Source organism: Pagrus major, chromosome 8 (assembly GCF_040436345.1).
Source record: "Pagrus major chromosome 8, Pma_NU_1.0".
Classification (NCBI taxonomy): domain Eukaryota; kingdom Metazoa; phylum Chordata; class Actinopteri; order Spariformes; family Sparidae; genus Pagrus; species Pagrus major.
This window is the reverse complement of record NC_133222.1, coordinates 10820449-10847791: the sequence shown is the minus strand read 5'-3', so window position 1 is coordinate 10847791 and position 27343 is coordinate 10820449. Positions and strand designations below refer to the sequence as shown.

The following is a 27343-nucleotide window of genomic DNA, read 5'->3' as shown; positions in this document are numbered from 1 at the left end:
AACACTTCCCTGTCTTGAGCCCCCCAGACTGTGAACAATGCCTCTAGGGCTTGCTGGGCTTACCGAAAGCATCTCTTCTCAGACAGCCCACTTTGCCTTGAGCTGCTAAAAGTTATCCCAGAGGAACTAAGACACACCTACTGACCCGAACACACACAGAGACAGACACCAGTGGCTGCAAGTTGACAAAAGCCTGGTTAAAGTGTTTTTACAGCTGCCTGTTGTCCCACTGTCAGCCTGCCACATGGGGACATGAACAGGACCTGTCACTGTGAAATCATAAAAAGATCATTAACATGAGAAACACACAGAAACACACATGCTGCCCTTAAGAGTGGTGCCACAGTGTTGTCATTCACATATTTGATGATCTACTCATCCTGTAGGAAATAATTATCTGCATCTTCTCTGTACATTAAATGGCTTCTGTTACATTACCATGAGGAAGTCCTTCCTTGGAAGCTCTCTGCTTGTCCATCACACCCCATATAAAGGCGTATCATAAGTCAAATGTCTGTGAGCGACGAATCGCCGAGCAGATCCTTAAAGAACGCCCGGGCAGCCGCACACGCCCCCTCCAAAAAAGTATTGGATGTCCAAAGGAATCCAGTCACCCCCCCTTGAAAGTACATATTTGACAGGGCACAGTAAGGCAGAGCCTGCACTCCAGCTTAGCCTTCAGTTAGGCACAGACGCCCGAGCCTCTTCTCCTCTCCCTGGTTTTCATTTGGACGTTTTGTTGGTGCAGCCAAACAGAAATAATCAGCCATGGATGCCATTAAGAAGAAGATGCAGATGCTCAAGCTCGACAAGGAGAATGCCTTGGACAGAGCTGAGCAGGCTGAGTCAGACAAGAAAGCAGCAGAGGACAGAAGCAAACAGGTCGGCTGATTTTTTCAATTTTTTTCTTTTTCTTTTCTGGAATACCAGTAGCTTTATAAAGCTACTACCCTTTAAATGGACCGCCTCCTTAATACGGATTAATTACGTTCATGGATAATCCCAAATAAGGATTAAATTGATTATATTGTTTTGGGATGTTACAGATCATCCTCTCAGCTGTTTTGGAGATGTAAATATAGCCTAGGAATTATGTTTATCATGTGAATAAGAGATAAATATTGTTTAATTAAAGATTGGTTAATTGCATGTTTTTCCATATTCTGTTAACTTTATAATGTCTTTTATATGCATGTATAGTTAGACGACGATATAAGAGAGTTGGAAAAGAAATTGCGCGTTACTGAGGACGAGAGAGATAAAGTGTTTGAGGAGTTCCAAACTGCTGAGGAAAAGCTGCTGACCGCAGAGGAAGCCGCCACCAAGGTATCTGATCCTGACGTGCATGAGCTCTCCTAACTTTTTCTGCTCTCTCTCTTTTCCCCTGTCCTGTCCTGTCCTCTCCTGTCCTGTCTCCTGTGTGTGTGTGTCTCTCTCTCTGTTCACGCTCTTGCGCCTTTGCGCGCTCACGCACCTCCACGCTGATCACCTCTGAAACTGTCCGCGCACTGAAACTCGCCCTCAGCTTGAGGACGACCTGGTAGCTCTGCAGAAGAAGCTCAAGGGAACTGAGGATGAGTTGGACAAGTACTCCGAGGCTCTTAAGGATGCCCAGGAGAAACTTGAGCTGGCTGAGAAGAAAGCCACCGATGTAAGTAAAGGAAGGGAATCACAATGGCACCGTTCCTGCACCACGCTTCCTCTCACACCTTGATTCTCTCATCACTTGTGAGTGAGACGCGACAGTTCAACAGCACAGAAATGTCTTCTCTGCTGGAATCCAGTCTGACCTGATCTGTAATCTCCGAATTGGCTTACCTTTTGGATGGGTATGCTTTGCGCACCCATCCATCTTGAAAACTGATAGAATTATTGTTGAACTGTCGCCTCATGATCACATGCACAATCACTTCCAAGTCTGCCCAAAGAAAGTCTTTAACTACAACACATCTAGTTTATTTTGAATTAAATCCATCCACAGGTTAACTCATTACCTCAATATCTTATATTGTGTGATCATTTTCTGTTTGTTTTTGTTTTTTGCCCTTAAAGTCTCGGACATCTTTGTCTGGAGAAGTCTTTTTATTTTCAGAGTGAAAAGTGAGGTGGCCCTAATGTGCAGTCTTCCTCAGGGCGCAGAGAGCGAGCGCCTGGATAAATATAGCCCACTGCTTTATATGGTCAAGATAGAGCTCACATCTGCGTGCTGCGCTCTTTGCTTACCACAGGGGGAGAAAAAAAACACAGTTTCCCATCAAAACGTCCCTGGCAGCGTACTGATCTAAAGAAAACAAATGTACAGACAAATTAAATAAATCACCCTTTTAATATATTTTGCTCCTCATTGCGCCCTTTAAACCCTCTTTTGGATAAACACATGGCACGAATTTAGATCCAGGCATTTAAAGGTCACGACCTGCGTGGGAGAAAAAACTTTTTTTTTCAGGACATACAATCCCGTTGATGCACTAATTAGGTTTTGTTCACAAGAGTCAATCAATGGTTATCATTTTGTAGTGTGATCTTTAGTTAACTCCAGGACAGCCGTCGTAATAATCCTTTAATTGGATTGTTCCGGAGAGTAGGGTCATAACCTGACAGCTTTACAGTCTAGTGAGTTTTACACTAACACACTCGATGCCGGGTTTTTAAAAAAAATAAATAATTTAAACTCCTTTTGGGCCTTTTTCTTTTCTTTTATGTAGTATAGGAACGTTTATGGCTGTGGTCCTGAGATGAATTTTAACTACCACTTACTGTTTTATGGGCTTGTTTTTTCCCCCTTTCATATTCTTGGAGGGATTGTCTGCGATATTTGCAGTCTCAAGTCTCAAACGTAGCCTGTAATTACAGTATTCAGTGAGGACTTATTGAACGGCCTGTAGTCTCAAATGATTTTACTGCCAATGTGTACTTCTCACAAGTGGCCAGCAGATGTCGCTGTTGATCCGCCAGTGCGCCACAAACATGATTCTTATTCTGGTGTTCTGACTGGATGCGCGTTTGTTTTAAAAATGCATTTCTATTTGATTACAATCAGCTTCACATTTTATTATTTTAGGGTAAATGCAGCGGATCAAACTCCGCACAGCCCTGCAGGATGCTTTATTCTCAGGCGTGTTTTGAAATGAGCGGCACTTCCTGGACAAATAGCGGAGTGCGCCTCCAGACAGCTCACGCACCGTCTTCACGCAGCTTTCAGCACCATCAAGGACGTCATCTCGCTGCTTTCCAATTTCTCGGAAATTGTGCTGCAGCTCACAGTGTAGTCCTTTTTTCCATACATATACAAGAAAATATATATATATAGTTGTAAACAATGGCCGGAGCTACATCGCTGGAGGCCGTGAAACGAAAGATCAAATTCTTACAAGAGCAGGCAGACGTTGCGGAGGAGAGAGCCGAGAGATTACAGCAGGAGTTGGTTGTGGAGAGGAAAACCAGGGAACAAGTAAGCATGTCTGTTTTGGGTTTGTTGGTTTTTTTTTTACCGCGCGTCCAGTCAGACGGGGCGCAAAATTACGCATCTTCCTCTAGTCGCCTTTCCTGGGTTGTGTTCCCGCTTGTATTGATGCACCGCAGACGGCACGCTGAGCTTTACGCGGCTCCATGCGGTGCCACCACTAAGTAGCCTGCTGAGGGTTTGATAGCCTGCTGCTCGTGGCTAAAGGCTTTATAATTGGTAACGTTAGGCCGCTGATGCCCAAGTCAAAGCAGTAGTGCAACAGTGCGTGCTGCCTCATCTTCCTATTTCATTTGCATCTCCACTGATGCTGCAACGGCCCCATCTGACCTGCTCTGCGGGAAGTTATGTTCATTTATTCTTATCGTGCAGCCACGGCACGCAATATTTGATTAAATTGTTCTCAGCGAGCAGGAAGTTACAGGCAAACTGTGGCAACATCTCAAGGTGCCACTGGCTGCACTGTGAGCTTCACTGTCCTTATAAGGACAACAGGTTTTCACAGCTACAGAGTGTGTCAGCTAGACGGGAAATAAATCTTTGTGCAGGAGCTTACAGCACCCTGAGTGTCTCACGCTCACAGTCTGACACATAGCAATTCATCTTAATCAGCCATGAGGGCCTTTAAACGAGGTTGCTTCAGTTTATAGATCACTAGGAACTTCCTTGTTAGACTACGCAACTTCAGATGCACTTTGGTCCAGCATTTGCACACTTGCACATGAACTGCAGGGGAAACAGGTGGCTGTCACACTCCTGGTGGCTTGTTTTGGCTGTGCATTTTCAGCACGGTGCAAGTTTCATAACCAGGAAGCAGAAGTAGCTACAGGTTTGAATAATCACAGATATGTTGCGAATGTGACCGGTTTTAATTACACCAGAATGTCTCCGACAGTTGTGAACTCCTCTGTGTGTCATGTGAGCAGCCAGTTGCAGTCTAATAGTCTCAGGGCCCTTGGCTGGAGCCTTGTTAATATTCTCTCCAGGGCCTGGTAATGAGGCAGGGTATTCAACCTGCTGTCAGCGGGGGACATTGTTATCATTATACATAGTCAATGAGGAGCACAGGCAAGCCTCCCAGGAGGTGGTACACAAAATCACTTCTGGAAAAAACTACGATTACACTCACCCACCTCGCTTAAAACAACGTAGACGTGCACCACAAAAACCGACTATATCCTTTGGGCAGACGTGTATGTGTTCACTTGTGTGATTTCCACGTTGTGTGTTGAAGATCTCCCCCCTGACGTGCTCCTCTTCTCTCCGCAGGCTGAGGGAGATGTCGCTTCCCTTAACAGACGTATCCAGCTGGTTGAGGAGGAGTTGGATCGTGCTCAGGAGCGTCTGGCCACTGCCCTGACCAAGCTGGAGGAGGCTGAGAAGGCTGCTGATGAGAGCGAGAGGTGGGTTCTTATGAGCAGCGCACACTCAGACATCTGAGCTCTTCTCTCTCGCTGCAGAGAGCAGGTGGCAGGGGCTGTGTTTGCACCCCTTTGTGCGGGGGGTACAAGCAGAGCCTCTGTGCTGCAGAGCCGGGCGTCAAATAGTTCACTGTCACAGTAGCTCTGTCACATAGTGCAGTCACATCCCAACATCCCAAATTGTCCCTCTTTCAGGTCAGAAAACACTTTCACCTTAGGAGGATGTATAAAAGATTTACGAGCTAACTCTACCGTGTCCTCAGGGAGACTGCAGGCTGTCTGTTAGCTGCTGATCTCTAACGTCCTCTGACTATTTGTTCCCTCACACAGAGGCATGAAGGTCATTGAGAACAGGGCCATGAAGGACGAGGAGAAGATGGAGCTGCAGGAGATCCAGCTTAAAGAGGCCAAGCACATCGCTGAGGAGGCTGACCGCAAATATGAGGAGGCGAGTTCTTCGGCCACTGGCAGCCACCCCAAAACTGTTGTGCAACTCCAAACATGCAGAGGCTCACTGACTACAACCAGTAGTACTATGACAGACTTGTTACAGCTGTGGACTTACAAATATACGCCTAGTTACAGCTACACTTCTGAACATTCAGTCCAAAACCAGCACTCACATTGTTCTTGAGTTTATCTAAGAAGTGTAACACTTTATTTTAGTTTCACATTCATAAGACATATTTAAACCTTGAATAGATGGTTTATAACAACCTCCACAACAACTAATCATATAAAATAGACACTAAAAATGTCCTTCTAGCTGCTTACAACTACATTACAATGAGTTATAAACCACTCTTAAATAACTTGTTTATATCATGCTAAGAAATGCATATAAGGTGGTTGAAGTTAGGTTTAATCATTTTAGTGTGGTACACTTTCACTTCATACCACATCCTAATTGTGCCACAGCCATCAGGTGTTTGTTGTGTTGTGACACTTTGTTGTGCTGCACCTAAAGGTTGCCCGTAAGCTGGTCATCATTGAGGGTGACCTGGAGCGTACAGAGGAGCGCGCTGAGCTGTCAGAAAGGTACGAGCTCTCACCAAACCTGCACATGCACTTATCCTTGCATGCACACTCGCATTTCAACAGTCGGAGCTTTGAGCACTAATTCACAAAGTATTGTTTGAACACTGTGTCCTGTGCTCTTACTGTGTGTGCTGGTTATTTGCATGCATGCCTCCCGTGGTTTGAATGGCTGTGGCTTGCACGCGTACGCCACACCCACTAACAGATCTACTCGACGAGTGGAGGATGAGCTAAGGGTATTGGAGCAAAGCATGAAATCACTAGACTCCACAGTCACGCAGGTACTACAAACAAAAACTAACACGTATGTCTTTTGATGGGTGGCCCTTCTCGCTGTCATTCATGCCGCTGTGTATCTGCCTCACTCTCTGTGCTTGTTCTTATCCTCCTTTTATTACTCACTTTTATTCTGGGTGTTTTAAACTCTTTCATGCCTCTAACACGGCAGAGACTGTGCAAGAATAACACCTCACATTTAAGAAAAGCATGATATCACCTATATCACCATCTTCCAAATTATTGATTTCATTGTAACCCACTACTCTGTGTGTGAGTCACATTGCTATTCTCACATTCCTGCTCTGTTAAGGCACTTTTAAGATACTTGGGGTTCCCTTCTTATTTTAATCCCTGTAGTTCTTACGTATTTTGTTTCCTCTCTCCCTCTTTCTTACGTTTCTTCTACCTGTTCTGTGTCCACCTCTGGTTCTGTCCACCCTTGGATCCCTCTTTTTCCCTCCACCCCTCTCTTCCTCTCCTTTGCAACTTTATCCCCTTGTCTTAAAACCTCAGCAAATGCTCTGAGCTTGAGGAAGAGTTGAAAACTGTGACCAACAACCTGAAGTCACTGGAGGCCCAGGCTGAGAAGGTAAGCGTGACCCACCAGCCGAGTGCATGCTGTCAAACCTGGGTGGAAGGGGAGCAGACGAGCCTGAGAAGCTGAATCTCTTCGCTTCAGTCTTTATTTTATAGTATTTAATTAGGTAATTGTATCAGTATGTGTGTGGAGTTTGACGCCATGTCCATGTGTTTGACACCTGTCTTTGTTTTTGTCCCACAGTACTCACAGAAGGAGGACAAGTACGAGGAGGAGATCAAGGTCCTCACCGACAAGCTGAAGGAGGTAAGGTTTCACGAGGCTTTATCTGGAGTCCGGTGTCGTTTATACGGGTCGTGGACTTACTCATAAATCTTTCTCTGTCACACAGGCTGAGACTCGTGCTGAGTTCGCTGAGAGATCAGTAGCCAAGCTTGAGAAGACCATTGATGACTTGGAAGGTATGATTTTCTTCTCAGAACGCTACTCTGGTTATTTTGAAATTAAGCCAATTCTTTGCTTCACTCTTGAACTCTATTTCTGCTTCCCTCTTGATCTCATCATGTTTCTTTTTCAGTCAGCATCATACTTTTGTTGTGGTTACCCTTGTCCTTTCACTATTAAATGTAGCTGATTTGAGTTTCAGTTTCAGGGTAGGAAAGAACGGCTTTGATGTTTATCAGAGATAACAGGCCCTAATGTTGACTTAGTGTTCAAGGAGTCATAGTGAGTGAGGGCTGACGGCTGAGAGCAATATGGCAGTGGTCCATTTCTCTTCCTGACGTTTGTATCACTTTCATTCTATCATTTTCTGGTATAACTTTGTTTTCCTTTTTTTCCCCCTTGTTTTCAATTTCTCTGTCACCTCTTCCTTCTCAATCGTCCGGGCGCTTCACCCTTCACCTCTTTGTCATGTGCTCCTTCACCCACGCTCCCTTTCACTACACCTCCCTCCCTCCTCCCCTCGCCCACCAATAGATGAGTTGTATGCCCAGAAACTGAAGTACAAGGCCATCAGCGAGGAGCTGGACCACGCCCTCAACGACATGACTTCCATGTAATTTTCAGCCTCCTGCGCCTGCTCGTTCCCCCATGCATCTCTCTTCCCTGTACAACATCTGCCTCGCCTTCATCTTCTCGTCTTGTACCTGTCCCAACTAGTGCATCCAACTCTTGTGTCTGTTCCTACATTTGAAAGAGTAATACATGTCTTTATACAGTCTTAGAGTTTAATGTCTTAAAGCAGACATTGTGGTATAACGTGTCTGTGTAATTTCAGCCCACTTAAACCAGGGGTTTCCTCTCACACTTCTTCATTAGTGTGGTTATGATGGTACTTAAAGCAACATTATGCAACTTTTTCAACTTTGTTACGATCACTACTTTTGTGTGTTAAAATGCCATTTTCTACATAATGTTGCTTTAATCAAACCTTTGTATCAGTATGATTGGTGTTTGAGAACACTGTAAACAGGACTGAAGTAATGTTATGCATGAACAAATCTCAGCATGATTTTACTTTTCTTAGCTGATTCAAATGTGAATTGTATTACTTTTTTGTGAAAAGTAATCACTGCTGATTTCTTCAGTCTTGTAGTTCTCTTTCATTTAGATGATATTTTCACATGACATTTTGACACCCTAAGACACGCATGCTAGTCGTCTATTGAAACGTTGTAGACTGTTGTATGAAGCATTTCAATGACTCCTGTAGCGTCTCTCTTTTTCTTGTCTACTAACATGGTCTACTTCTGCGGAGAAGAAAGGCCCCCTCCCCGTGTGTTAGCGAGATGCCCCTTTGTTGAACGTTAACAGTCGCACTTAAGCATCGCTGTGGTTGAGCCCCCGGTTTTGCTAAATCAATGTTGTCCCTAACCGTTTTGCTATTCTGTGAGAGATTGACAATGTGCACCACCATCTGTATGCTCCTCCCGTTTTAGCAGAAAGGTCTTGTTGTTATCAGACCTCTAGTTTGTGTTTGTCAGCCTGTTCTACCTCACAGTGCATCACCACTGTGCATTGTGGTTTGTCGTGCCCTGACTCGTGTGGTTCTGGTGTATTGTGGTGCACATCTCAAATTTCCGTGGGTCCCTCGCCGATCCCCCTGGTTCACTTTGCTTCTTCTCTCTCACGCAGATAAATTTTTTACACCTCATCATCAAAGACGTCTCCTGCCGGCTGAGCGGCATCTGTCCACTCTCTCCAGCCTTCTCTCCATTTGCCCTTCCCTCTCTGTCTTTGCTTTCCTTTCCTCCTCATGTTTTCATCCTCACCTTGACGTTAAATGCATCCCATCTCTTGTACAGAATCCTAGAATCTTTCTGCATTGTGTAAAAAATAAACACCCTTCCTTCTATGTAAGCTGTATCTCTTTACTCTGTCCTTTCTTCTTTCTTTTTATTTCTATTTATTTTAAAGTGGCTCTAATAAAACCAGGAAGCCTTTATTTTAATTTATGTTTTTGATTTTGTTTCTTCATCTCCACAATCCGTTAGTCGAGCTTTACCCCTGCTATCCTTGGTGTAGTTTCATAGATTTCAATGTTCTTTGTATTTTCTTCAAATATTGTTCTGTGAAGCTGAGATATTAGACATATCACAGTAGTGCTGTCAGCACAGAAACCTAGAAACAATTACAGGTACTTGATTGAAAGCTGAGCCAGGTTGTCTTCTCTCTTAGCATTTGAGACTGATGCATGCAAGCACTTTTCAACATTTAGTACTGTGACAGGAGAAGCTGACTGGAAAAGATTTGAGAACTGGAGGTAGTTAGTGTTGGATTGTTAGCAAGAAGAGCAGTGAAGTAGAATTATTGGGGTGTAATAGTGGAGTACAGAACAGTATGTAAGATGTGTTGAGCCTCATCTGGTTGCTGGGAAAATTGGATGAAACTGCTATCAGTGATTACGACACGTGGGCTTTGTATGATACATAGTATCCTGTCATATATTTGAATAAATATACGATAACACATCCTGAGTGTTTTTTATTATAGTCGTTCCCATACATTCAGACACAGAAAGATAAGCGAGAGTGAGCTCTTCTCTGGTGTTTTGAGCCACAGCCTGAAATGTCGGACCAAACTCAGGCTAGAAAACTGCTGATTCTGACAGTTTCTTCAGTAGTTATAGTAGTATACATGGTTTACTATATTTTATTGCCACATTATTTAATTTTAAAGATTTTATTTTAAGGGGGGATGCTAAAATAAATAAATAAAAAATAAGGTGAAATTTGTAGTTAATAGATCCTGAGCTGGCCACTTACATTAAAGATATATTATGTAACATTTCTGCATTAAAATGTCTCACCAAGACACAAACTTATTCTAGCAATGTTCAAACCCAGAGAAATCTGTCATTTCATTCGAGGTAACAGTGAGTTTCATTTAGTTGCCTGTCGCTATAACTTCCGGGAGAGCTTCAGAGAGCGAGGAAGAAAGTTGGTGAACAAGACTAAACGTCAATAAAACTTTAATACTTAACTGCGTCTGTGAACAGTTCTGCCTGAGTCACATCAAGTTTTAATTGGCAATAGTGATGGTTTAACTCCCATGATCCCGCACTACTTACACCTTTTGTGTTGTTGTATCGATTGAGAGACCTCTAGTGGTAAAAAATGGCATGCTGCGCCTTTAAAACAGGTTAGGTTAGGTTAGGTAATCAAAATAGCCCAAAATCTCACAATTGAGCGTTTTCACTTCTAGTGTCTCCCCTTAAAGTTTGCTGCCATGGTTCATTTTAACCTTTAGATCTACTCATCTTCTGTTTTCACTCTGCACACTGTTCTGCCTTGCTTTACTTGCTACAGGCAAAAATCTAAAGAGTGGATTGCCTCTTGATAAACAAAAACATCAAATCATGATTCGGTCATGTTATTTAAAGGCTATTCAGATATTGTCAGTGTGTCTGACAAAGATTAAACAGTCTGGCGATCCATTCAAGGTAAGGTAGGTGTCAACAGGCACTGCACTTCCTCTTTTTCTTTTTTCCTCTGACTTCCTGTCCTCTCTCTGTTTTTCAACTTGCTCTCTGACTGCAAAGATCGCCTCTTCCATCAACTTAAGAAAAACCGCCTTCTCAATAATGAACTACGTGTGGTTTTGAATGGGGACTAAATCTTTGTCTGTTGGTTTCGGTTTTTGTTTCGTAATGTGTGTACGACAATCTGACCCAGTGTAATCTTGTCCACGTAGGGTGCCTGCACTGCTTGAAGTTTTATGTTGCTGTTGCTGTGAAAATCAGGGATTACCTTAATCATATATCATTTTCTAGTCTTACAACCTAGTATTACAACATTACACAATAATCACTTTATATTAACTATTGTTGTGTTTATGTGTATTAGTAAGACCTTTGTTGTGACCTGTTTGCATGGTTGCTTGCATATCATAATGTGAGTTTGTTTACTCAATGTGTTTCTCTTGTTTTCTGTCAGTGAAGTGTGGGTTTAGAAGCACTCAAACTTAAAGGTCCAGTGTGCAGGATTTAGTTGAATCAAGCACTGTGGTTGCAGATTGCAACCACAAAATACCCCTCGCCCCTATGGTGGCTGCCTTTTGCCTTTTTGTGTGTTTGGCAAAAGTGTTTGGTTTGTCAGTTCTGGGCTACTGTAGAAACAGCAACATGGTGAACTCCATGGAAAAGGACACTCTCCCTCTGTACATATAAAAAGCTCATTCTAAGGTAACAAAAACAAAACGATTCTTTGTTTCAGGTGATTATACACTAATGAAATCATAGTTATGAGAATTATATTCAGTCTCTCCTCCTAAATCCTACACACTGGACCATTAATAACTGACCTGATTGATGTAGCCAGCTTGATTATTAATGCAAGCTAACCAACTGACTGACTAATGCTCGCTTGTGTGAGATTAAAACTTCTTCATTTGATGTTCTAACAGAGAAACTGTCACACGCTAAAGAAGAGAACCTCGATATGCACCAGATGCTGGACCAGACTCTAATGGAACTGAATAATTTGTGAAAGCACGGTCTGACCCCACACGCACTGTGGTTTTGGCTTTTTTGTTCTTGCACCTTGCTTACCGTAAAACCCCTGTTCTCGTACCTTGCCCATGGTGGAGATCAAACAGCCAGATGCTTTTTCTATCGCACCGTCCTGCCTTCAGCGGAACTTGACCAAGGAGCAAAGCTAAGGGGAAGTAAAGCTTAACCATTCCCTTTGATGAAGCCTAAACTGAGAAACAAGATTGTTCTCGCAAAGCCTGTTTTTATTTTGAAACGTTTTTTTTCTTTTTCTTTTTTTGACAAGTCATCCTGTGAAATGTCATGTGCCATTGGTTAAAAAAGATTGTTTTTTACATCTGCTTTGAAAGTGATCTGGTACGTTCCATTCCACCTCGATTATGCACATACCAAAGGACAAAGTGGAGAAATTTTGCACTTAGTTAAACCTCAACGATATGCACATTTTGCAGTCTGTGAGACACACAAAAGTGTAAGTATACATTGGCTGTGCCTGTCAGTATGTATACTGGTGCTACTGTATGGTCAAGCAATGATAGAAAATGCTAATTCAGTATATTCTTAGTTTCCTTTCAAACCATGGTTCAAAATTTGTTCATCTTGTCTTTAAAGTCTGATTTCAGTCATCTGGTTGTGCATTGTTTTAGCATTGTATTAATATAGATGTTCCAAGTGTTTATCATATCTGAAATGTACAAAATATGAATATAAATAAAAGCACGTTTTGAAAGTTTTCTAACTTTGTTTGTGGTGCATGGATAGCTTATTCGTCGATCACAGAAGTGACCTACATTTAAGGTCTTAATCTGATTTGGAGTGATTTCACAAATTCTGATGCAGTGCCCAGGAAAAGAAAACCTGTGTAATACAATTTATCTTCCCTGCAGATGTGTGAATGTGTGAAACGTTCAGTAGAAATGGAGAGCTGTTCATTTTGCAGCTTTATTGCATTACTCCTGGCTCATTTTTTTTTTTTTTTTCTTAGCTTGACCGTCAATTTGACTTCCAGCCGGGGGAAAAACATTATCATGTGTTTCTTTGGTTCACTGGAGTTCACTCGGGACTACTGAGCCGTATCAGTTCAGTTTCAGAATAATCAAGTAATGTAGCAGCAGCCAAAAACTTTTTAAAAGTCTGTGGTTGAGTAGAAGTAGCAGCACAATAAATTAGATATCATTCATTCAGTTTAAGTAGATGCATCAAAGTAGAACGACTCCTGAAAGGTGCCTTTGATTTGTGTGGAATTATCGCTGCATTAACCTTTCAGAAGTGCAGGTGTGTCTCGACCTTATCAGCACATTGCTGGGTAGTCTATTTAAACTCCAGTAATCTACTACAGTTTATGACCTTATCATAAACTATGACTTTATTATGGCCTGTATACTATATGTTTTGCATGGCTTCTTATTTAACTTAGTAGCCACCACATACAGTATTTCTCAGTAGCTTATGCAGGCTTAGGATTTGACAAAAAAATTATCTTCACGTGTGTTGACAGCAGCTAAGTAGTTAGCATGACCTGTCCTTTGTTGCACCAGTGAGGAGATTACAGTCAGTCATTGGGAGATAAGTGTGTGTGTGTGTGTGTGAGAGAGAGAGAGAGAGAGAGGTGGGGGAGAGTGATATGGTCCTGGGGTAAAGCCATGTATTATGTTTAAGGGATCCTGAGAATGTAGTGAAACAAATGTGTTGATGAAAATCAGTGTGTTCACTTTACTCTTTCTGAATATTTAAAACAGTTTCAGTACTCACTACCGCAGTACTGATACACCCATGCCAGCTGTTTTCTTGCTCTCTCTTCTCTCCGACAGAGAGTTGACACACACACCACTGCAGTGCCCACATACTGTAGGCCTGCTTCCCCTAACTTTTCTATGTTCAGAAGTAAATTGACTAAAAACTTGGTATATTTATCTTTTAATAACAATAAACAAAATGTAAACAGCAGAAAGTTAACTTTTCTGCCAGTACTAACTCCACGTCAGTTTCCTCACGACGTTAAATTGCTGTTAAATTTGCAAACATGATGCCAACATTAGCATAGTGTTCTCTATTGTGGCCTGCACATAACTAGTTTGGCTGGTCCAATGATGACCCACAAAGCAAATTAATGATATGCTATAAAAAATGTTGGCAAGATTACGGTAGCGATAACAGTGTACCTTTGTGGTTTTGGCAAAACATTTGGCCAACGCCCCAGAAATCTGCCGTTCTTACTGATGCCATGTCACTTTCAGCAAAAAGTTGAAAGGAGATTGCCGACCAAATTAACAGTGGCTTAGCGTTGGCTCTACTACCTTGAAGAAAGTAGAAACAGTAAGAAGAATCAAACGAGACAAATACATTATTAACAAACAAATAGCTTTTTGGCTTCAGCTCCGTTTGTCTTGGAACACAAGCGGCCCACTTACAGTTGTAAACCTAAATGGCCTTTGGCAAGAATCAAGTCAGCAGAATTAAAGAGAAACTTGACCCAATAGCCAATGTGAAAATAAATGATCATCGTCTTCCATGGTCTGTTTCCTTTACTGAAATGTCTCAAAAATGATGTGATCGTGGGTTCTCACAATAAATGATTTTAAAATGCAACACATGGAATTTTTAACACATTCCTCTAAAAACTCATAAATATTCTTACATGATTCATTTAAATTCTTCATGTAATTCAGGGATCCGTTATGCTGATTTGGAGAATCGTGTGCCATGCAGCCCAGAAACATTGTATTGAATCACCAGTATCAGTAAGCCCCTCACATCTGCAGCTGCTGTACGACTGTGTGAGGAGGGGAAACTAGATCTGGATGTCCCAGTCCAGAAATATGTCCCAGAATTTCCCCAGAAACAATTGGATGTACGGGATGTAAGCTACTTGAACAACATGTCACAGTTTTATTATTATCGGGATTAAAAAATGAGCAGCTCCTTTTCATGTTCAGCTCACATGCACATCATTTATTCTGTTCTTTCAGGTCACAATAACCTCTTGTGTAATTCTGTCCCACCTAAGTGGTATACATCATTATGAGAAGGATGCTAAGAAAGTGAAGGAGGACAAGGAGAAAGCTAAGCGACTGTTAAAGCCACCAGTAAAAGAGAGAGAGGATGAAAGGAGCTCTTCTGGAAACAAAGATAAAACTGCAACAGAACAGAACACCAAAGACAAAGAAGCCACTCAGGCTCAGAAGAAAAAAAGACTTTGAACATGAGGAGTACTACTTGAAGGACAACTTTGAAAGTGTCACTCAGGCTTTGGACCTCTTCAAGGACGACCCGCTCATTTTCAAACCTGGTAAGGCACATTCAACCCACTCAAATGTGATACAGTTTCGTTGTAAATGTATTAATGCTTAATATTCATTTTTTTTTCACTGTGTTTTTCTGTATTCCACCCATACCTTTACCCTGCTCAGCTCTGTTGCGGAGCGAGCAGCTGTCTCTAGTGTATAAGAGAGTGTATATATTTTTGATAATGAGTTTATGTAAATATCTATGTGTGTTGGTTGGTGTTTAACTCTGCGAATGGTATGTGCCAGTCAATGATTTGTGCTGACACTGTTATATGAATTGGTCAGTCTGTGTGGGGTTGTTCCTGGAAGGTGTTGAGCAGCTTTGTTGTTTTGTTGAAGGCACATTGCCACTAGATGGAAGCAAATAACTGCATTTCTTACACAAAAAGAAGGCCACTGACTTATCGCCTATCTCTTTGTCGGTTTAATTCAAAGGGCCATTAATTTCTACCTTTTAAAAGTGAACACAACAAATATTTTAATATATGTGATTCTGAACAATCCTGACTAGGAACTAGGGGTGCTGAGGGGGCTGCAGCACCCTCTGAAACAAGTATTTAACACATGCCGAATTTACAAGTAACCCCAAATAATTAGGAATTCATCAGAAACAGCACTTGGCAAAGTTTATAAAGTTTCTCCTGACTCAACCACTCACAAAATTGAGTTATTTTATAAGGGAGTCTGGGGAATTTCTCTCCCTCTTTCATGTGCTTGCTGTTGTTGACTGTAGTTGATGCAGCTGCTTTGGCTTATAGCATGCTGGTGTTTAAGTTTTCCGTCTGCTGTTGTGCAAAACGTTCTCAAATTGTCGTAAATTATTTGTTCATTATGTTACCCTTGCAAATTAATACAAAAAGCATGGATGTCGCGCTCCATTTACCATGACATCATTGTGACCCCTCAGCACACCTAACTGTGACTGACTCACCTCGTCCCTGATCACATCAATGCATATTGTAAGGTTCTCATTGCACACACACACACACACACACACACACACACAATAATAAATACATGTATTCTTGGCACTTAAATTATGTTCTGTATCATAAATAAAATGATGATCCAAAGTCCAAAGTTGGCCTGTCAGAAGTTGAGTTCCTCGCACGATGCTGTCCGAATCGTGATTTGATTGGTCTGGTCTGGCTCGACGATGCAAACAGGAAGAGAGCGGTTGTTGTCAACTGGACCCCTGGAGCTCGTTAACCAGGGGCAGATATACATCGCCGACAAAACGACAAGAAAAGCACCATAAGTAGAAATGTCACGGTTGTTTTTGCCAAATCGTTTTTGTGCCAAATGTACCCTGCTACCAACGCGCGAGTCTCCTCTGCTGACACCCCGGGGAGCCTTGGATAAGCGCAGTGTTTTTATTCAACAACAAAGACGACACGTCGGAGGGTCAAACTCAGCCTTTTTTAGAAACGGGTCAAAGTGCAGGATTTGGATATATGGGGTCGGTGTGGGGATTGCGTTAGCTGTCGGACTGAAGTATCACACGGACGCAGCCAACAGTTCCTGTGATGTCCAGGTAACAGGAGCGCAGAGGACTGATCGATACAGCCGTGCCATCACTGTTAGCAGGGACCTTGTGGAGCGGATAAAGGTAGGCACAGAGGTAGGCCTGTGAATGTTTGGTTTAGCTTAGACCACTATATTGCTCTGTACTTACAGTATATTCTCTGCCTGACTTCAGTGCCACCTGTGTGAGTTGTGTGTTTGTGTGTGTTGTGTCTCAGGATGAGGTCGGGGCTCCAGGGATGGTGGTTGGAGTCTCTGTGGATGGTGCTCAAGTCTGGTGTGAAGGTTGGTGCCAGGGAAAATCAACTTTTAAAGGATAAGTTCACCCAAAAAAATTAAAATTTACTACTACTACTCACCCCCATGTCAGTGAAAAGTTGACTGAAGTTTTATAGGCCACAAAAACATGTCTGAAGCTTCACAGCACAACAGTGGAGCAGCTGTCTCCAAAAAAACTGAAGTAGATGGGGAGTTGTTGTGAAACGTTAAGAAAAAGACAACCAAATAGAAATATATAAAAAGATTCCTTACAGCTCATCCAGCGTAATCCAAGAGTCCAGAAGCCTTGATTTGAAAATACATTATTTACACCCTCAAACAGTGAAGATTTTGGTGAGTTAAGGGTGCCAATAACATCTTTTCAGGTCAATTTGGGATCTCAGGGCTTTTGAAGACTTGGATTACACTGGACAAGCTGTATGTTACTTTTCAGCTGTGCTTTACATTTTAAAACAAGTCCCCACCATCCCCGGTTGTTTAGGAGAATACTGTTCCAGAAACATTTTGTGGAATATGAAACCTGACCTACCTCTCCATCCACACGGGGATGAGTAGATGATAACCAAATTCTCATTTTTGGGTGATTTTATCCTTTAAGGGTGTTACATGCAGCGTTAATAAAAATCTCCCAAACTAAAAACAGTCTACGTAGCCTAGGAATATAGTTAATAATGACAAAGTTGGTTCAAAACTGGGCTGGTGCGACATTGACCCACGACACATATTCATTCTGGTTAACTGCAAGAATACATGATAACACATTATATCAATGCAAACACTGGGCCAACAATATAGCCTTGTCCTTACCTTTGTCAAGTTTGGGCCAACAAGGAAACAAATAAGGTTGTAACAACTATTTTCCATCAACAAGTAATTGGCCAATTATTTTTGAGGCCTGTAAAACATGAGAAAATGGTTTAAGAGCCCAAAGGATGTCTTCAAATTACTTGCTTTGTACAGTACCAAACCCAAAGATGTAACATTTTAACAAAATATGAACAGCAGAAAGCAGCACATCCAAATGTTTGTCGGTGTCAATGCTAACTTTTCTCACAATGTTAAGATGCTGTTAAATTGCTCTTTCTAAAATTATGCCGGTCCAACATTTGCCCACGAGAAAAATAAATTCTATTAATGTTGTCTAATCTTTATTTATCAATGTAGACAAGGTTGATAATGTTGTGCCTTTAAGATTTTGGCACAAAACTGGCCAATAATCCCCAAATTTGCCATTCTTGCTGATCTTGACTTCAATTTTGGCAAAAAGGTAGAGTGGAGATTGCCAACCTAATTAACAGTGGCTCTGGGTGGGCTTACTACCTTGGGGTAAAAAGAAACAGTAAGACAGAACAAAAGATACAAATAGATTATTAACAACCAAATAGCTTTTTAGCTACAGCTCTGGTTGCAGTTTCCCTCTGCCATGGTCTGTTTCCTTTTACTGAAGTTTCTCAAAAATGATGTGATAGCGATTTTCACAGTGAATGGTTTTAAAATGCCACACATGAACATTACCATATTCCTTGGAATACACATAAATATTCCCGTATGATTCATTTAAATTCTTCATGTAATTCAGGGATCGGTTATGCTGATTTGGAGAATCGTGTGCCATGCAGCCCAAACACAGTGTTGCGAATCGCCAGCATCAGTAAGCCCCTCACATCTGCAGCCGCTGCACGACTGTGTGAGGAGGGGAAACTAGATCTGGATGTTCCAGTCCAGAAATATGTCCCAGAATTTCCCCAGAAACAATTTGATGGACAAGATGTAAGTAACTTGAACAACATGTCGCAGTTTTATTATTATCATTAATAATAGCACTCTGTTCATTTTCATGTTCAGCTCACATACACATCATTTTCTGTTCTTTCAGGTCACAATTACTCCTCGTCTGATTCTGTCCCACCTAAGTGGTATACGTCATTACGAGAAGGATGCTAAGAAAGTGAAGGAGGACAAGGAGAAAGCTAAGCGACTGTTAAAGCCACCAGTAAAAGAGAGAGAGGATGAAAAGAGCTCATCTGGAAACAAAGATAAACCTGCAACAGAACAGAACACCAAAGACAAAGAAGCCACTCAGGCTCAGAAGAAAAAAGAGTTTGAACATGAGGAGTACTACTTGAAGGACAACTTTGAAAGTGTCACTCAGGCTTTGGACCTCTTCAAGGACGACCCGCTCATTTTCAAACCCGGTAAATCACATTCAACCCACTCAAATGTGATATTGTTAATTGTTGTGATGTTAATGTGTTGCTGAGTAAGATTTTTTTTTTTTTAACTACTTGCAGGTACCACTTTTCTGTATTCCACCCACGCCTTTACTCTGCTCAGTGCTGTTGTGGAGCGAGCAGCTGGACAGCGCTTCCTGGATGTCATGACGAACATGTTCCGTGAGCTGGGAATGCTCAATACTGTGCCCGACGAGAATGACCCTATTATTTACCACCGCTCCAGGTACTCCAACATCACAAGTTTCAAGTTATGTGGAAATTACTCTGACAAGTCACAGATTAGTACAGGAGAGATGTTACGGTAACATCAGAGTAGAAGTTTGTAGAGATATCTTGTTTCTTTAAGATTGTTTTAATTGCTCATGATGAAAATCCAGTCGTGAGTCCATGTTAATTGCTGATGCTTCTATGCAGATTTTATCATCTCAACAAGAGAGGACGTGTTGTGAACTGCCCGTACGTGGACAACTCCTACAAGTGGGCAGGAGGCGGCTTCCTTTCCACGGCGGGTGACCTGCTGCTTTTCGGTAACGCTCTACTCTACAGCTACCAGGTGGCCCACCTGAACGACACTGAGGGTTCGTTGCCAGGTTTCCTTAAACCCCAGACTGCCATAGATCTGTGGGCACCTGTTGACAGGACAGAGGCCAGCTGGGATAAAGATGGCCTGTATGCCCAAGGCTGGCTGGTCGTGGAGAAACTACAGAAATATGGTCAGTGCAGGAAGCGAAGACACTACGTGTCACACACAGGGGGCGCTGTGGGGGCTAGCAGTGTCCTCCTGGTGTTACCCAGTGAGGAGACAGACCAGCAACAAGGACGGACCCAGGTCCTGCCACAGGGGGTGGTGGTCACCATCATCACTAACATGCAGTCAGTGGGACTTAATAGCACAGCTCTGAAAATTGCACATGAGTTTGACAAAGCCAGAAGTCTGTAAGTAAGAGTAAGTTGTTTACAGAAATTAGTTTACATTTCAGATGAATTTTGTGATCTTATATAATTTTGATACATCGAGTCCAGAGGATGTTTTAAATGAATGAATATTTTTGTGTGTTTTCTACACCTTATGAAGTTCACAAAGTGAACACAACTCGCTCTCCATTACAACACTTGGCAGTGATGCAATTCTGCCACTAGGTGGAAGCAAATTACTGCATTTCTAATACAAAAAGAAGTCCACTGGCTGATGTCATCGCTTTGTTGGCGTTATACAGAGATTACTGCATTTCTACCTTTTGAAAGGTAACGCAACAACATTTTAATTGATGTATTTCTGCATTTGAGAGAAATAAAAAATGTTTCATACTCATGGAAAGGGGTCAGTTGCTTTTTAAAGCAGAATGGTACACAACCAAAGTTACTGCGTCACATGTAGAGACCTTTAGGGTCCACCCTCTACCGACACTTCCTCATAGTAGCATCAAATTCCTTGGGCCAGTTGTTTGTTGATCTGTCTAAATACTGTCTATAGTGTTGCCCAGTCAATAATCATATTATTATACGATATTTTCACAGTTAACTCACTGCTGAGCTGACTTTGGAGATCACTTTTATGTAATTCAAATGTGAGTACAATTGTTACTTTGTCTTTTAAGCTAACAAATAAGAACAATTTCAGATTTTAATGCCTCAATTAGAGTGCTGCAAAGCTACCTCACTAATGGACATTAGTATTTTAGGGACTAACTAATCTGTCAACAGTCTAAATTTAGCTTTTTCTTCTTCCACAGTTGGTCACAGCAACTGTTGGAGAATGCTGAAAGTCCAAGCTGTTGCCAATGTGGCCCAACTAGTTATAATTCTCTCCTAAGCTCGCTGAATTGAAGCATATTTGATGACACCATTCTCATTATGAAGCTCCTGGGATCTCCTGTGCCCGTTTTTAGATTTAAGGAGACTGATGAACGGCTTGGGATACCTATAATTATACAGACTCCCACGCACAGTGTATTACTAAGTGTGTGTTCCTGCATGTCCAGTTTTGTCAGGGACAGTCTTGAGTTTTAAAACTGCAGAGGGGCAATTATGGTTAAGGGTTAAGATTAGATTTAGGATCAGGTTAAGAATAGGCTAATGGGTCAGATTAGAATGGATCAGGATCCTCACAGATATGTGTGTGTGTGTGTGTCATTCAGTAGGGATCATTGCATGTATTTACATAATTTCAAAATATTTACTAGTAACATATTGAGCATAGTCATTCATTGATACAAGGGATTATGTCATAATTCCATATTTAATGTTTAATATTTAGAATAATAGTTCACATATTTTTTTTAACATAGTCAAACAATGCTTTGTAAATACATTTCAGACAAAGCACATAGATTGAAATGTGATTTAACACGAGTAACACCAGTGCCCACTTCCTAGCTGTGTTAAAAAGGCTACTGTGCAAGCTGTGATCCAATTTCCACCCACTCACACTTGTTTCACACCTTGTTTGTGTGTGCGTTAATGAGTTACACCTTTCTCCCTGAAATCTCATGAGACGAGTAATCAAGCTATCAGCTCTTCACCTGCCTTGATGTCAGTGCAGCAGTTGTTACATAATCCTATCCAAAAACGATACCAAGTCCAAGAAGGCAACTGACGCTCGTCTCTCATCCCATCCAACAGCCCAACCAAAGGAGAAACAAACGCACATCAGAAGAAAGATCATACTCTTGGTTTTACTCTCCAATACTGTTGCTGATTGTTCTGTTGGCTCTGTCGCCTGGCTTTCAACATCCTGCGGGGGGACACAAGTAATGATTATAAGCTTTAAAAGAGGACATTCTGACTGAATAACACATAAAAAATGTCGACATCCAAATGCTAATTTTAGACGCCATGCTGGTAACCTTAAATCTACAATGAACTTACTTGCGTACGTAGTAGATAACAACTGCCACGATCACTAAGAAGAGGAGGGCAACAATGACCATGGCTGCAATTAACCCTGCCTTTGTTGCATTGTTGGAAGTGCTGAAGAGGTGGAACTGCTCACATCTGCTGCCTTTGTAACTGTCTATGCACCTGACGTAGGATATGACATGCGAAAGTATCTGTCAGCACAGGAATTTAGTCTACCGTGTTGCCATGTTATGACATCATACATGAAAGTATGTACATAAAAGTTCCTGAAGAGTCACTTTGACATCAAAGACAAATGAAAATCCAGTTTTGTAGTCAACTTACACACAGGAGAGTGTATTCATGGCAGGTATTTTATAGCAGGTCCCTCCATTCATGCAATAGGTGACATCTGGCCCATCACAAGGGTCTCCATGTTCTACAAAGACACAACAGTTCAGGAGGAATAGCTCTACACTTTTTAACATTATTTGTTGTTTCTTCTGATCATCTTTGATAATTACCTGCCATCATTTGGAGTGTTTTTTCTTGCCGTTTCCTGAGAGCACAAGAAACTTTCTGTCACACCAAAGGTAGTTGTCTCGCCAGGAAAGCATGTCATAACTAGACTGTTCAAATGCCAGTAATGAAAACACACCTACATATGTCAAGGTTTCTTGAAAGTGAAAGGTGTCATTAAGTTATGTTGAGTTGTGAGAGGAATATACCGTCACCCTGACTGAAATTAAATCAAAAATCTGTCCTTACCAGCCCGTGAAATCCCAGCTTTTAGTAGTCAGCACAGGTTCCTGAGGTGAGTCATAGTGACGCTCGAAAGTAGCTCAGAACTGCTTTTTGTTGGAGAAGACGTATGTAGGCGTGTTCCTCCCTTGGCCTAAAAAAATGTTGTGATTGCAGTTTGTCCACATTGTAAATGGCAGGCTAAACGTCAGGATACTGGCAAGTAATTGTAGGTAATTTGTTAGTGTGTCATAAATGGTGTCATTTCATGTTATATGAGCGATACAGAGCTATCAGAGGTCTGAAAAGTCTCATTTTGACAGTGTTGACGTCAGTGTGATACTATCAGATGAAGATTTTAGTAGATGGCATTTTGTTTTTGTTCTCGGAGGTTTATGAGATCAGGCTGGGTGAGGAAATCACCTGTTGTGCATGTGAGCTCAGCGTGTCTGGGTTTGGTAAGAAACAGCTGAATGACAGGAATGCAAAGAAGGCATGAATGGAATCGTGGGAACTTTTTTGTCGTCTATAAACACATCGCACCACTTCCTTCAGACAAATAATTACTGCTGTGTGCTCAGAACCGTTAGGTGACTCATCAACTGGCTATTTTTAATCATCTATTGCTTTCTTATTTAAAAAATTGTGTTGTTTTAAGCCACTTAGTGATTGTGCACTCAGGCCAGTCTTTTTTCAGATTACACAGGCCTCAATCCAGCTACATTATGAAGATGATAAGATGATTTTGAGGACATTTCAGTTTAGTGTTTGATCATTTTCAAGGTGTTATTAGTAGATTATGAGGGCCACACCTCTAAGGCCCACCATAGTAGATGTAGGATAATAATGTTGGTACCAATTTAAAAATAAATCATTTACTAATGCTCTGTAGATCAGCTTTAAGCACCAAAGTAGAATAACATATGGGTTGCCAGGTTGTGAAAAACCCTTCTTTAGCAAAAAAAACAGTGCTGTAAAAAGTACCCAAAAGTCATACTTGAGTTAGAGTGAAGATGTCGTGTTAAAATACTACTTTGATAAAAGGGAGAGTAACCTAAATGAATACTACTGGAGAAAAAGTCCTAAAGTATCTGTATCAAAAGTCCAAGTTAAAGTGAATTATACACATATTTACATGTACAGTATGTATATACTTTATACTATCAGTCGACTGATTATCTGCCTGCTCGATTATCGGATCCAATATTCTGCGTTTTTCTGATTATTGGAATTGGGGGGGGGGGGGGGGGGGTATTGCCGATATAATAAAATTTGCACTACTTTGGCTCTGATGCAGCACATAATCTGCAAAGTAACTAGTAGCTAAAGTTACCAAATGAATGTGAGTAAAAAAGGCAATATTTGCATCCAAAATGTAGTGGAGTCGAATCTATAAACCCAAATTAATTAGTTACGTATTAATATTTACAACTGCTGACTTGATATTGATATTTAAATCCTCTAATAATGTTGATACTACTTTCTAATAAGGCACTTTTTATAAAGGGTTTTTTGGTACCAAATGACCAAGTTAATAGAAATACATGTAAAATCATTCAATAATGCTTCATAGGCATCCATTATGAACAAATCCATTTGTTAATATAATATAATATTTACATCTGCAGACTCCATATTTCAGTTTGCTTATAATGGTGGCACCACTTTCAAATTTGGCAACCTTTATAAAGGCTTTTTTTCCCCCTACCAAATGACTAAATGAATAATAAAGAAATCATAATAAATTATTTGCTTATGCTTTATATATCGATTCTAATCATCCAATAAGGACATCTTATTGGATGCCAGGTTTTTAAAACGTGTTTAAAACTTATGCAACTGATAACCAATATGAATGGTAATAAATCATTTACTAATGCTTTATAGTGCAGTTTTAAGCACCCAATTAGAATAACATATGGGTTGCCAGGTTGGGAAAAATCCCCCTGTGGCATAAAACCAATGCTGTAAAAAGTACCCAAGTCATACTTGAGTTAAAGTGAAGATGTCTGTTAAAATATTACTTTGATAAAAGGGAGAGTAAGCTCAATGAATATTACTCGAGTTAAAGTCGTAAAGTATCTATTATTTAAAAAGTGCTTAAAACTTATGCAACCGATAACCAATTATCATTCAGTTCATCCATAGTTCAGGATGAGGAGCCTGACTGTCACCAAAGAGAAATGATAATATATCCTTTTTTTTTAATATCCTGACCAAAGAAATCTTTAATTTAATGATTGTAACTGATCTATAAAGTATTGATAGGCTGACATTGTTGTTAAACATTTAAAAAGCCACCAGATACAGTGTACGTACCCTTTATAGACATTTTTTAATTCTAATGACAAACCAGGTCCGTTTTTTAGGACACAGGTCCGATATAATTATTACAGTGACGCTGCAGATTTAATAAAGCACGTTAAATACAGCAGATTCTCACCATTGGACGCCCAGAAGTCACTGTGAGAGTTTTAGTAATTTTTTCTTATTTATTTATTTTCTCTCTTTTTTTTCGTGCGGGTGGGTTGTTATCGCGAGGAACTCTGAAGCTCAAGAGGTGAAGTGAAGCGAGAGTGTTTTTCTACGTCGACGCATCCAGGGTGGCACAGAAAAAAAAGAGGGGACGTCTGCAGGCTCTTGTGGCTTCATACTAATCTAGACTACATATGTGCTTCATGTGATGTATTGTGTGTATGCTTTTGTGTGTGTGCGCGCGCGTGTGTGTGTAAATCTATCTCGGTTTCCTCCGCGTTGACGACGCCGCTCGTCGCACATCTGTAGCCGCTGGAATCCCAGTTTTTCAGCACCTGGACAGCTCCCGGTCGCGAACCTCTTCTTCTTATTATCGGGCACATGGAGTCCCTGGTGTGATTGTGGGGGAAGCCCTGCGAGCACATTATGCCTCCCTCCGAACATGTCGTTCTCAGCCTGATTCAGTGACAGCCTCGTCGTCTCCGCTGAAGGATGCTGCTTTCTGTCCGGAGTAGGTGTTTTCGTCGTGCGCTGTCTTCTGAGAGGCGATACGGGTGCTCGGCCAACGCAAATTTAAGGGGAATCGCAGCCTACACACAGCAAGATCCGAGCTTCCCTCACACTGATCATCATCATCATCATCAGCATCATCATCATCGGCGAGGAGGGAGATATTACCATCATCACTGCGAGGGCAAAGGAGTCACGACCACACTTTACACAATGTAGAGCAGGAAAACAGAAGAGGTTAGTGTGCCTTTTGTGCTTGTTTTCCCTGTCGGTGGTTGGTTGTATTCGTGCTGGTTTGAACGAGAATGAGACCGTGTGGCCTTTAAGCACAGTGGGGAAAAACATGTTAACAGCACCCTAACTGTTGTAATGTGTAATGATTGCAAATGCATCTTGATTGGGGTTGAATGCAGAAAGCAGTGGGCAGAAATAGCCCCAAGGTGCTTTGTTTGGTGAAATGAAATAGTACCAAAAAAAAGGAGAAGAAGAATCTGCCTTCCGCTGATGAAGCACTTACTGTAGACTGTACTTAAAGTAATAAACTCAAGATGCCAATTGTGACATTCAGTCTCTCTGATACTGTGATTTACTCAAGTCCAGAAACACTTTGTCGCTCTGCAGTGAATTACCTTTGATCCCACCTGCCTTTCTCATCACCTCCACAGTCATTCCTCGCAAAAAAAACTGATGCACCTTGTTCAGTGTTTCTGACATTCTGCTCATCTCATGTCCACAGCACTATCTTTGTTTTTTCATTTTAGTGTTATGCCAATGAGCACATTTTTGGGTGCTGCAGAGAAACAGTGTCACTCTCAGCCCTCGGATGACCTGGGCTGATTTATCCTGAGTAGCATTTAATCTGCTGTGCTTCACTACATTTACTCTGCTGTGGTCCTCCCTCCCCCCTGCAGCTGCAAATGCTGACTCCTCACCTCTCTGTGTCTGAGGGTTACTTCGCTGTGTGTCCTGGAGAAATATCGTGCAAATCACTCAGGTGTCAACAAAGCAAATGTGTAATAATTCATCTCTTGTTTGACGGCTGATTTCAGAATTTGGTTTGTGACTTCCCTGTCCGCTCATGTCATGCCTGTTCCCCCCGCAAAGCAGCTGGAGCGGAGCTTTCACTGAGCCCGACTTGGACATCAATGGCTCTCTATCCTGTGGCACAAAGAGCTAGCATCCTGCTGCACTTGCTATGCAAGAGGTGTGATGTTCCTCAGCCCCTGATTCACAGAGCGGAGCGTATATTGGAGGAGATTTAAAATCCATTACAGTTTAGTGCTCCCCAGGAAAATAGTTGAACGGAGCGTAGCTAAAGCTGAAGTTAGGACAGGGTGCCTTCAGGAAAACGCACAGGCAGTGATACTTCATTGATCATTTTGCATGCGTTTGGGTTAAACAACTCAGCTGTGTGTGTGGAGATTTCATGATTTTGAGATCAAATGTTCAGTTTTGACCTTGGAAACAGCAGTTGGCAAAACAATCTCCCCTCAAGGTCTATTGATTGCTGCACTGGAGCTCCCAATCATGTCTCACAATCTTCCTCAGCAGATGGAGTTTGCCCATGACTAGCTTCCTGATTTCCTTTCCCTGTAGTAATTACATTATTTCTTCTTCTGTATTTTCCATAGGTGTGGTAGGAGCCAGGTCTCTGCAGTGGTGAAATCAAGTTCCTCTCTTGGGGTCATTTAGTTTGGACGTCTATTCGCAGCAACAAGACCTCAGC

At 41.6% G+C, this 27343-nt stretch overlaps 2 protein-coding genes and 1 pseudogene across 11 annotated transcripts; all 3 read left to right on the top strand.

Annotated features, from left to right (window-relative positions):
- The first annotated feature begins 623 nt into the window (after window positions 1–623).
- Window positions 624–12462, top strand: tpm1 (tropomyosin 1 (alpha)). 9 transcript variants are annotated; one of them, XM_073472374.1, is made up of 10 exons: window positions 624–882; window positions 1526–1651; window positions 4733–4866; window positions 5215–5332; window positions 5852–5922; window positions 6715–6790; window positions 6983–7045; window positions 7131–7200; window positions 7718–7796; window positions 8876–9711. In XM_073472374.1, exons 1-10 carry the CDS (start codon window positions 769–771, stop codon window positions 8877–8879), a joined length of 855 nt encoding a protein of 284 aa, XP_073328475.1. In that variant the 5' UTR covers window positions 624–768; the 3' UTR covers window positions 8880–9711. The 9 variants fall into 9 exon arrangements, with proteins under 9 accessions (XP_073328475.1, XP_073328482.1, XP_073328483.1 ...); XM_073472381.1 differs by lacking the exons at window positions 7718–7796; window positions 8876–9711 and adding exons at window positions 1201–1326; window positions 11645–11809 and having other exon boundaries at window positions 694–882; XM_073472382.1 differs by lacking the exon at window positions 8876–9711 and adding an exon at window positions 1201–1326 and having other exon boundaries at window positions 694–882; window positions 7718–7852.
- A 1762-nt stretch (window positions 12463–14224) lies between these two features.
- On the top strand, window positions 14225–15176 carry LOC141000897 (serine beta-lactamase-like protein LACTB, mitochondrial; annotated as a pseudogene).
- Window positions 15177–16205: 1029 nt separating this feature from the next.
- On the top strand, window positions 16206–20371 carry LOC141001631 (serine beta-lactamase-like protein LACTB, mitochondrial). 2 transcript variants are annotated; one of them, XM_073472771.1, is made up of 6 exons: window positions 16206–16625; window positions 16759–16825; window positions 18399–18589; window positions 18696–19014; window positions 19111–19276; window positions 19468–20371. In XM_073472771.1, exons 1-6 carry the CDS (start codon window positions 16281–16283, stop codon window positions 19991–19993), a joined length of 1614 nt encoding a protein of 537 aa, XP_073328872.1. In that variant the 5' UTR covers window positions 16206–16280; the 3' UTR covers window positions 19994–20371. The 2 variants fall into 2 exon arrangements, with proteins under 2 accessions (XP_073328872.1, XP_073328871.1); XM_073472770.1 differs by having other exon boundaries at window positions 16226–16637; window positions 19468–20180.
- Window positions 20372–27343: the final 6972 nt, after the last annotated feature.